The following is a 12,342-nucleotide window of genomic DNA, read 5'->3' on the forward strand; positions in this document are numbered from 1 at the left end:
GTACTAAGCATTTAGAATCTAAAATAGAGTTATTCTGTGTTTATAGCCACTGAAGTACAAGATGTCCATCTTGAATTAAGATGACCAGATGGTTTGCATGTACATTTGTGGTGTCAACTCATGGAGTACTGGATTACTGTTCTTGATAATTTGTGATTCTCACTTGGAGACATTCAGAAGAATGAAAGATTTGGAGATGGAAGGGCAAAATTCTCTCTTCCACTCCATCCTGCTACAAGGGTAGAAAGGGAATGTAATCTGTGCAACTGATCATTCTCCCAACACAAGGAGGCCTCCAGCAGATGCAGACCTGGAGTATTAAGCGCCTATGCAGCCTGGGGTGTAGGGGAGTCTTGGCTGGATTGTGCTGCACTTTGGGTATCCTCTCTGCTAGATGACCCTTTGGGGGCCCCATTGCCTATTGGCACAAGTTACAGCAGCCTTTAGAACTACTCTACACTGGATTGGAGCTGATCAGAAAGTGAAGGAGTAGTAATTGGCTTTGATGGCCATTCTTCCACCCCCTTTGTGTCCTGAGCTTATCACAGTCACAGCAGAGAATCTGGCTCAAGATATTTAAAGGAGAGACATTGCTCAAAGCTGTACTATTTTGAGCTGCTACTCTAAAAGTTATGCTTAGAGTAGTAGAAAGAGGCTTAGTTACTCCATTTATAAAAGAAAAGGGCTTGGCCATTCCTCACTGAAATTTTTCAATGGTAACTGTGGATTCTTCAAGTTATTGTTCCTATGGGTGTTCTACCATTGGATATGTGCATGCCCATGTGCTCTTGATCAGAGACTTAAATTAGCAGTGTCTGCAGGTCCGCACCTGTTTGTTGTATAACCGCGTGCTCCAGTGCAAGAGGGAGACGTGAACTCACCACCATTTCAGTTCCTTCTTAACTGCTTTTGGCTCCAGATCTGTTCCACCTACCATTTTGCTGTGATGCTGGGAGTACCTTTCTCAGACCTGAAGAAGAGCTCTGTGTGTCTCGAAAGCTTTCTCTCTCTCCAGCAGAAGCTGGTCCAGTAAAAGATAACACCTTACCCACCTTGTCTCTCTGCTGCTCTCTGACCTTCAGCCCTCTTCAGCCCTGGCTTCAGAAAGTCAACCTGCAAATCCTTTTTAGTGCTCTTGCTTTGTCTTTTCCCAGGAACCATCTACAGCTCCCATCTAAGACCTTCCACAGTCTCCTGATCTCTGACAGCTCACTTGCCCTGGACTCCCAGGCAGCTCTCACTTGCCCTTTTCCTGACTGTCCGAGTCTGTGCTGTAAGGAGACCCTTACTCACTAAGGCCTTGTCTACACTACAGGGCAAATTTGATCTAAGCTACACAATTTGAATTGCGTGAATAGTGTAACTCAAATCGACGTAGCTTAGATCTACTTATTGCAGGGCCCACACTATGTGATGTTGATGGGAGACGTCTACTCCCCCTACTCTTCTCGATCCGGGCTAGAACAGGAGTCGACGGGAGAGCAACCTGCGGTCAATTTAGCGGGTCTTCACTAGACCCGCTAAATCAACCACCGATGCACCGATTGCCACTTGTTGATCCCCCGGTAAGTGTAGACAAGCCCTTAGCCCTGGTCTACACTAGGAGGGGAATCGATCTAAGTTATGCAACTTCAGCTACGTGAATAATGTAGCTGAAGTCGACGTACTTAGATCTACTCACCGCGGTGTCTTCACTACAGTGAGTCAACTGCTGCCGCTCCCCTGTCGACTCTGCCTGCGCCTCTCATAGCAGTGGAGTACAGGAGTCGACAGCAGAGCGCTTGGGGATTGATTTATCACGTCTAGACTAGACGCGATAAATCGACTCCTGCTGGATCGATCGCTGCCCGCCAATCCAGTGGGTAGTGTAGACATACCCTTTGCCTCTTCCTTTCTCAGATTCTCCCTGATCCTATATAGCCCCAGGAGCTGCCCTTCCCTCTTAATAGACCAAACTGGGAGCACCTGTTCTTGCACAGGGGAACTGTATCTGCTTTATTGACAGAGTTCATCCCATGTGATGGGGCTTATACTAAATAAATTGTCACAGATTGCTTGCTAGCTAATATTTTACTTAGCTGTGGAACCTACTGTCCTGTGTCTCCCTCCCACCAAACGCTTTTTTACTTTAGTCTTCAAAATTGATTGTATGTGGTATTTTTTCTCTGTTCCAAATGCAAATCAGCTAGAAACAGCAAAACGTCACCAATCAGCTGCTTACATATGTATTGGTTCAGTTGTACTGTTCAGTTTAGCAGGATATTTATGAATGCAGTTGATAACATTTTAAGGTTTGTACATTTCTGAAGAGTATTGTAAATGTCTATTTTTTATAGTTTATGAAATAGCCCACATTCTATCACCCAGACTAATAGACATTAATATGCATAAGTCATGGAGCTTCCATTGTAGTTTTTCAGTGTAGTTTTTTGCTTGTTTTTTATGTTTTTGTTTGTTTTTGTTTTTTTAGGTTGTGGAAAATGTCCTAAAAGTAAACCCAGCATTGGGGCCTCAAATGTTTCAACCCCTTTTGCCATCTGTGTTCAGGGGGATTATAGAGGGGGAGGTAAGAATGATTTTCTTAAAACTACTTTAGTTTTTCATGGCGAATGTATTTGCTTTCAACTTATTTTCCATACGGTTGTACCCAGATACCTATATTAAGTAAGTAATAGATTTAATTTTAAAAAGCAACAACTGGAAAATGAAATGTTGTGACTGGAATATTTCCTGTGATTTCACAGGCTTATTTCTTACCTTTCCAAATGAACATATACACCACTATACTTTTTCACCTCTGCCCTTCTGAATTCAGTGTTACAAATTCAAATATTCTATTTGGGGTAGTTTTTAATTACGTTTTATGAAGTGTGTAGTATATTAACATCATAGAAGAAATTCAAGTCATCAAGTACATCCCCCTGGGAGTCAGGTATAATGAAGAATAGATGAAGTATCAAATTTAATTACAGATATTAAATTGATTTTACCCTTGATATTAGTAGTTCTACTCTCTTCTGTATATAAAATGCAGGATTTATAGAAAATACAGATTTTATGAAAGTTCTTAAGGCATTTGTTTCTCATTACTAGAGCCTTCTTATAATGTCTACTGATCCCTGCTGCTCTTGGCAAGTCTCATCAGAACCCCACCAGCTCATATTGTGGGCCTAAGCATTAGGCCCCTAAGCCTTAAGATCAGTTCAAAGCTAATGTTTTTCACCACAACCCCCCAGCAGTCTGCACTTTCCCAGCTGTCCAGCCATTTAAAAAAAAAAGCAAAATCTATTCTTGCATAAATACATTTAAATCTCAAAACTTTAAATCAGTGAAACATTATTTAAACTTGGCTCACTTCTGAGATCTCAGTGAGATCTATAAAACAAGCCTAAAATGTGTTACATGCAGGCAGAGTTTTGTGCTTGTGCAGAGCCTCAGGAAAGTCATTGGAGTTCTGTGTAGTTTACTCCTGAAGACATTCTGTGCCAACAAAATAAAAATTCCATGCATATTATTTTAAAACTGCAAAATTCTGTAAATTTTATTTGTCAAATAAATGTGGAGACTCCAGCATGGCATTGGGGAGCACAGGCGTCTGGCTGCATAGAAGTGGGAGATCACTGTGCAGCTTCCACCCAAGACACGGACTCAGCGATGAAGCTGTACCCAACCCTGACACAGCACAAGGACAGGGCCTGCCCCAGAAACACCCCAGGGCCCTGCCCCTCCATGGCAGGTGCACCAGGTATGGGCAGGCAGGCTCAGCAAGGCAGGATCCAAGTGTGGAGAGGCTTAATGTGGGGGGATCCAGGTGTGGGTTGAAAGGGTTCTGTGTGGGGCAATCTGGGCATGGGAGGCTCAGTGGGGGATCCGGGTGCAGGGGGGATCTGGATGCACAGGGGCTTGTTGTTGGGTTCTGGGTGCAATGGTAATGGGACTCTGAAGGGGGGGTCCAGGTGAAGGTGGTTGGGGCTCAGCGGGGGAGAGGGATCTGGGTGTGGGAGAGAGAGAGCTCAGCAGGGGGGGTCTGGGTGTGGAGGGCTCAGTGAGGGGTCCAGATGCTGGGGGAGTGAGGTTCAGTGGGGTGGGGATCCAGGTGTGGTTGTTTGGGGTTCGATAGGGTGGGGATCCAGGTGTGGGTGACTCCTCAGGGTGGTCCAGGTGCAGGGGGAGTGGTGCTTGTTGGGGGGTTCTGGGTGCAGGGAGGGTAAGGCTCAGTGGGAGGGTCTGGCTGCATGGAGGTTGGGAGGAGCAGCTCCCTTTACAGTGACCCCTCCCCCTGCAGCAGAGGAGCAATGAGTGTAGGAAGCTTGGGGAGGGGGAGTTTGCATTGCTTCCTACAGGTGGAGGAGAAATCTGGGGGTGGGTCTGACATGGCCCCAGATGCCGTGCAGGGGAAGAGGAAGTCCCATCCTCCCCAGCCCAGCCGGGACTAGCAACTGGAGGGTGGGAGCCACCAGCTGCGTCTTCCACAGTCACACGCCCTACCCCACAGTGATTTTACCTTTCTGCCGGCTGCCCTGGGCACCTGAAATATACTGCTAGGGAGGGTCACATGACCACGCTTGTGGCTTCTCTTTGCTTCCCTGTCAGAAAGTCATTTTTCTGCGGGGAAGCAAAGAAATGTACAGGAGACATAAATTCTGCGCGTGCACAGTGGTGCAGAATTCCCTCAGGAGTAGTAGTTTCAGGGATCCTTTTATAATGCATTGCAGGATTGGGACTTAAAGTTTTAGCAAATTTGTGATTGGTTAAAGCATTGAAGTTGTGTGTGTCTAATTTCTGATCATACTATGTGGGAAAGTGTGTGTCAGTTTAACCCAGAACCAAAAACAAATGACTTCTTTGATTTTGCTCAGACCTTAAAAAAAAAAAAATGTTTAGGCTGATACTAAGTAGGGAAAATTTCAGCCAAAATTAATTTGTTTCAGAATATGTGGCTGATGTTGAAAATAGATTTAAAAAATGATAGTTTATATGTACTCATAATATCACCCAAAACATGGTGTGTATTGTAAACTATTATACAATACTATATTAATTGACAGGTTTCAGAGTAGCAGCCATGTTAGTCTGTATTCGCAAAAAGAAAAGGAGTACTTGTGGCACCTTAGAGACTAACAAATTTATTTGAGCATAAGCTTTCGTGCTACAGCTTATGCTTATGAAAGCTTATGCTCAAATAAATTTGTTAGTCTCTAAGGTGCCACAAGTACTCCTTTTCTTTTTGTATTAATTGAGTTTATACAGCACCTTATGAACAATAAGGTTCTCCACACTAATTAGAAGTGTTTTGAGTTTTTTTGTTAGCAACTAATTAATTCAAATTCAAAAAAGATGCATAGGTAAGTAAATAAAGCAAAGAAATGGTGTAGATAAAATGTGGTAGTCTGGGAAGTTATAACATCTTTAGTATCACTTATTTGGGTAGAGTTCTAATATCGCCTTTGACTAAGGAGCAACCTTTTGTTTTAAGTGAACATTTTAAAGTACCTCTCAGGTTTCAATTTTAGTGAACGTAAGAACATAATATCAGCCATACTGGGTCAGACCAATGGTTCATCTAGCCCAGTATCCTGTCTCTGATGGTGACCAGTGCTAAATGCATCGGAGGGAATGAACACAACAGGGCAATTTTGAGTGATCTGTCCCCTATCATCCAGTCCCAGCTTCTGGAATCAGAGGTTTAGGGACACTCAGTGCATGGGGTTGTGTCCTTGACCATTTTGGCTAAAAGCTATTGATGGACCTATCCACCATGAACTTATCTAATACTTTTTATTATAGTTATACTTTTGGCCTTCACAACGTCCCATGACAACGAGTTCCACAGGTTGACTGTGCATCGTATGGAAAAAGTACTTCCTTTAGTTTGTGTTAAACCTGCTGCATATTAATTTCATTGGGTGACCCTTTGTTCTTCTGTTATGTGAAGGAGTAAATAACACTTCCCTATTCATTTAATAAGGAATGTCAGTCATTTAAAACCTACATTTACTGTACACACTTGATTCCATTTTGTTACTGTAAAATATACCCATATAATTATATATTCTAAGTAATTTAGATATTAGAATATTGAATTAAGAGAATGCGTTTAAAGAAAACATATACTAAATAAATAAATACCATGTCTTTATTTTAAATCTTTGTGCACTGAAATTTATCTTGTCAGTAAGTTTTTTCTTCCTTTTGTTTAAACTTTGGCAGACAGAACAACTATAGAGTTTCAGGGGGTTACTTCATCCCCTTCTGTTACATGACCTAAGGTTTTCATTTCATTTCTCTTTCTCTCTGTGGTTTTTAAGTATACCTGATAAATCCTATTATTTTCTCACATTGAATAAAAAGACTTGAAATAACCAGTAGGTGATACCATGAAGTGGTAAAATAACATATTTCAGCACTTTCTCTGTCATCTGTTATTTCACCAATTTGTGTATTTGCACGCTGCTATTCCTTAACTGTTACCATGAGGAAGTGTCACCACAGAGAATTACCGTGATGAGTTGCTGTTGCCAGACCAACAGCACTTTTATAAAGCCAACAAAAGGGCTGATAAATTGGGAAAGGAACCAAACTACTACTGACAATTTGTTGAGTCCCCTGTGCCAGGGACAAATGAACTAGATAAAAAAGGAAAAGGAGACAGTATCAAGCTGCTACTGATGTTCTGCATAGCTCAGTGACTTGAAGTATCACTGAATAAGAATGCTAACTGAGATAGGAGAGAAGTATGCTATTTTGCTTTTGTTTTGTGCTCAGAATTCCATGTTCTCCCTTTCAGTGGTGCTGTTGTATCAACATTGCGTAGATTGAGTGGGTTAAACACTGCTTTTCCGGCATTTTTCTTGAACTTTGAGAGGATATTCTGCATTTCTTAAAATGGGGGCAATGTCATTCCTAAATTCAAAATAACGGTTAAGAGGCAAATTTTAATTCAATCAATAGCCTGAATAAATGAGCTGTGCAGCCTAAGTAAAGGAATGTGGAATTTCATGGGAATTGGGAAAGTGTCTGTTGTGTAGCCTTTGTGGGTTTTGGAATTCCTTGCTGTCCAACATACTGCTCCAATGCGCTAGAGGAGTTCAGGGAATCGCTACAAAGCACAACACAGCGTGCAAGAAGTACAGAATACTTGTATGGTGGCTTAGTATCCTTCTTATATCGCTGCACAAAAATTCCACTAATTCAGAATGTTCCTACAACCATCTTAATTCTGTACCTTGTAGCATATGCATTTTTCTCTTACAGTATCTCTGCACTTTGAGCTTGAGGGTGTGATTCCCAGGTTGAGGAGACATACTTATGCTACCTCTCATCAAGCTAGTTCACTAAAAGCAGAATGGAGCTGCAACAGCAGGACGGCTAGCCAGCCCAAATTCATACTCGTCTGAGACCCTAGGCATGTACTAGGAGTGGCTAACACATCCCGTTGTTCGTGCTCCCATGGCTACACTCTATTTTTAGTGCTCTATCCTGATGAAAGCTAGCACGGGTATGTCTCCTTGAGCTGGGAATCACACTCCCAACTCAAAGTGTAAACATACCCTCAGTGACACCTGTGTAACTCTTGGACTTCAATACAGGTACAAAGGTGTGATTGATTGTAGCATGTTAAACAACTGTTGATGCACAAGAAAGAACAAAATACAGCTTACTCTTTGAACGATGTTGACTCCTGCTATGCTAATAGGAAGAAAAAAGCAGTAAAAACTTAATTTTGTTACAGTCAGCACATATAATTATGAATAGCAGATAGATTGAGTAAAACGGTGCTGGTTTTACAGTCAATTTTTTAGAGTCAAACTATACTTTCAGAAGTCAGTATTGTCAACCTGTTAGCAAAGATATTTTCAAGTCTAAGTATTATTTATTCTTTTTTGAGATGTGATGTATGTATTCCGCTCTTGGGTGTTTGAGCATTGGAGACTGGAATTGTTTTGATCACCACTTCCCATTGGCCCACATTCTATCTGATCTCATGCTTCCTATTCTAAGGACATAAAGAGGTGGGTCAACCAATCTTAGTTTCTTCTAATGCAATGAAAGCAGTGTCTTTACTCTAGCTAAGTCTATTTCCATAATTTATTTACAGTAAATTTTGACTATAGTTAGTATTCTACTAGTTTTTAGTAGGTTAGGTTTCATTTGGGCAACTTTTCTCTATATATGTAGCTCTTTGCTACGTAGTCCTGGGTCTTCAGTCTTTATGGCTGAACAAAAATTCCCTGGCTTTAAATACGGTCACCCACATGACACAGCCATCTCACCTAATGATGGAGTCAGGCTTGTCAGCCATTGGGAACAGAGAGATACACTCTAATCCTGATACCACTTCCCTGATCTATCAATTTGCATACTCCTTATCACAACTGGGGCTTGGGACATCAGAGCTAGTAGTCGGAGCCAGAGTCAGAATCTGGAGTCGAGCCAAGGGTCAGAAGTGGGTTGGAGTCGAGACTCAAACCAAGGAGCAGGAAGGCAGGGACCAGGACAAGGCAGAGAAGCAGGGCTCAGGAGTCAGGCGCGAAGACAGGGGTCTATGTAGCAGCCAGTCAGGAATTCACCCAGTTGCATGGACAACTTTCTTTGCCTTCTTCTGGCTTAAATAGCACAGCTGGACCAATCAGTGGGGTCGGGCACTGCTGTAATCAGTACTCCCATGAGTAGTGCCTCAGATGGGGTTAGGCTTCCATTAGCCACTCAGTCCATCAGTTACTAACAAGAGGGATGGTGGCCAGGTGCAAAGATTGCCTGGGGACCCACGGACCTGGTTTCAACTCCTGTAGAGCTTCATACTCCTGGTTATACCGGACTTCTCGGGGCCCTCAATTTTTGAGAAGACTGTGTCATGAAAATATTCTAGACCATCGTCCCCTTCTCCAGTCAGGCCATATGCATCTTGTGCAGAACAGCAGCCTCATGTTTCTCCAGGTCAGCAGCAAATCCAAACTTCTAAAGAAGAGCAGTTTCATCAGACTGATTTCCTCCAGCTGCACTTTTATCTTCTTAGCCTGCCAAAGCTGCGATCCCATCTTCTTCAGCACCACCTGAGGACTCTCATACATTTCAGAAGCTTCTGAAGAGATTGGCTGAAACATAAGAGAGCCTGGTGGAAGTGGTGAGTGAAAAATCCCACAGACATCTAGACATATTACATACTGCACTTCTAGAAAGGCTGACAATGCCAGTTAGTGAGGACCTGCTGGAATTGGCTCAGCTTTTGTGGCAAACACCATCACAATTCCTGCTTCCTCAAAAGAGATCAATAGCAGGTATCAGGTACCATCATCAAGGTTTGAATTATTCTCTACTGACCCCATACCAGGCTCTCTTGTAGTTGTAGCAGGTCAGAAGCATACTAAACAGCTAAGCTCCAAGTCAACTGCAAAGGAAAAGGAGCCCAATCATTTAGACTTGCTGAGAAGGAAGAGCTTTGCCTCTGCCAGTTTTCAAATGAGAATCTCAAATTATCAAGCTCTCATTTCTAAAGGCAACTATCTCTGCCGGAGTAGGATCTCCAGGTTCGTTGACAAGATACCCAGGAGTCCAGATCAGAACTGCAATCTCTGATTAATGAACAACTATCTCCAAAACCCCATTACAAGCCGCAATGGATGTATCAGATGCTGCTGTGTATTTCATGATGACTGCCAAAACAACGAGGCAAGTGTCTCGGTTCCAGTCTTTGGGTATCCCACATGAAGTTGAGAGCACTACTGAGGATTTACCATTCTAGAGCTGAGAGCTACTTAGCTTTAAAACAGATGACATCCTACATACCTCCATAAGATCCACTGAAAATTTAAGGTTTCAGAGTAACAGCCGTGTTAGTCTGTATTCGCAAAAAGAAAAGGAGTACTTGTGGCACCTTAGAGACTAAACAATTTATTTGAGCATAAGCTTTCGTGAGCTACAGCTCACTTCATCAGATGCATCCGATGAAGTGAGCTGTAGCTCACGAAAGCTTATGCTCAGATAAATTGGTTAGTCTCTAAGGTGCCACAAGTACTCCTTTTCTTTTTTTGAAAATTTAAGGTCATTTGGAAGAATACAGGCAGTTGGGGGTGGGGAATTCCTGCAGCCTCAGATGATGTGTCTATTACAAACCTTGTATCACAAATCTTTTGGCCTGCTAGTAAAAAACAGTGTTTCCATCAAAGGTATCCATCTGCTTCAGTTACGTCTATCAACAGGCAGCAAGTTTGATGGTCATGTCGAGAACTCAAAACTGATTGTTATGCATCTTTTTCTCTTACTTACCCCTTTTGGAAACCATCTATTATATTTTTGAGAAATCTGGAATAATATTTCATCAGACAAATAGGGCAAAGATGAGGTTCCTCATCGATTCAGGGGAAGAGGTTTTTATTCTTATTTATTCCTTAGCCCCTAGGGCATTAACAAAAGTGCCTGGTGGTCATTGCAGCATTTCTATGAAAGCAGACCATTGGAGTTTATCCTTACCTCAGTGATCAGCTGATACATGTGTCCTCCCCTCAGCAGGTCTTGGAAAATATTCATTGCATTCTTCAGCTCTTGGCCATTCTGGACGAAGTGTAAACAAGGAAAAGTCTGTACTGATTCCATTTAAATAATAGAATTCATAGGTGCTCTTCTGGACCCCATGGCATCAGCTTACCCACCTCAGTCCAGATTCAAGAAGATCATGCAAATGATAATTCAATTACAGAACATCCAACACAAAACTATAAGATACAGTTAAGAGTCTTGCGTCACATGGCATTGTGCATGTTTGTTACTCCTCGTGGCAGACTTCGCCTTTGTTTGCAAGGATGGCTGAAATCAGTCTACATTCCATCAAGTTACCGTATAGACATGCTAGTGCAGATCCCACAGTATGTTGTCTTTTTGCTTCAGTGGTGAAAAGATCCAGTTCATGTATGCAAGGATCTTCTCTGTACACCTATTTCCAATGTTAACTCTGTTGCCAGATGAATCCAAACAAGGCTGAGGAGCTCACCTGGGGCATCATCAAACACAAGCACCATGGACAAAGGATGAATCCCTTCTACATATAAACATTTTACAACTCAGGACGATTCTTCTCGCCTGTCTAGTATTTTGTCTCTAACCCATGGCAAGTCTATACAGGTAAATGACAAACAACACAACTGCTATTTTTATATAAACAGGCAGGGAGGAGCAAGGTCATCTCCCCTATGCCAAGAAGTAATCCAGCTTTGTGAGTGGTGCATCAAACATGGAATTTTTATTGAAGTTATTCATCTCCCAGAACTGATGAACACTGTTGCAGATTGTCTGAGTAGGAACTTTTCTTCTGACCATGAGTGGTCCATAAATATCTGTTGTTCAGCAGATTTTTTCAGAAATGGGGTCACCCAGTTATAGATCTGTTTGCCGTGGCATTGATAGTCAACAGCTTTTACTCGAGAGGCAGACAGAATCCAGGGTCTCTTTCAGATACCTTTCTAATTCTGTGGTCAAGAGGACTCATGTATGCTTATCTGGAGATACTTTTGATACAGTGAATTCTGACAGGTTTCAGAGTAGCAGCCGTGTTAGTCTGTATTCGCAAAAAGAAAAGGAGTACTTGTGGCACCTGAGAGACTAACAAATTTATTTGAGCATAAGCTTTCGTGAACTACAGCTCACTTCATAACTATTTCACATTTGGGGACAATGTATACCTTCAAATCAGCAGCACTGCTATGGGTACCCGCATGGCCCCACAGTATGCCAACATTTTTATGGCTGACTTAGAACAACGCTTCCTCAGCTCTCGTCCCCTAATGCCCCTACTCTACTTGCGCTACATTGATGACATCTTCATCATCTGGACCCATGGAAAAGAAGCCCTTGAGGAATTCCACCAGGATTTCAACAATTTCCATCCCACCATCAACCTCAGCCTGGACCAGTCCACACAAGAGATCCACTTCCTGGACACTACGGTGCTAATAAGCGATGGTCACATAAACACCACCCTTTACCGGAAACCTACTGACCGCTATTCCTACCTACATGCCTCCAGCTTTCATCCAGACCACACCACATGATCTATTGTCTACAGCCAAGCTCTATGATACAACTGCATTTGCTCTGACCCCTCAGACAGAGACAAACACCTACAAGATCTCTATCAAGCGTTCTTACAACTACAATACCCACCTGCTGAGTGAAGAAACAGATTGACAGAGCCAGTCTCTGTTAAATGGCTAAACAGGATGCTTCTGTTCATATAAAATCTTTCTCTGCTAGAGGTCAGGCTACTTCAGTGGCTTTCTTTAGAAATGTTCCTATTGCCAGAATTTGTAGAGCTGCCACATAGAGTTCGATCCATACATTTACTAAACA

The 12,342-nt window shown here is 42.4% G+C and overlaps 1 protein-coding gene across 1 annotated transcript in view; it reads left to right on the plus strand.

The window, feature by feature from the left end:
* The window catches only part of IPO11 (importin 11), a 299,402-nt gene that overhangs the window by 197,159 nt on the left and 89,901 nt on the right, over window positions 1-12,342 (plus strand). The window contains exon 26 of the mRNA XM_074952611.1: window positions 2,471-2,566. Coding sequence (XP_074808712.1) covers window positions 2,471-2,566 — 96 coding nt within the window. The remainder of the gene's footprint in view (window positions 1-2,470; window positions 2,567-12,342) is intronic.

Source organism: Natator depressus, chromosome 5, assembly GCF_965152275.1.
Source record: "Natator depressus isolate rNatDep1 chromosome 5, rNatDep2.hap1, whole genome shotgun sequence".
Classification (NCBI taxonomy): Eukaryota; Metazoa; Chordata; order Testudines; family Cheloniidae; genus Natator; species Natator depressus.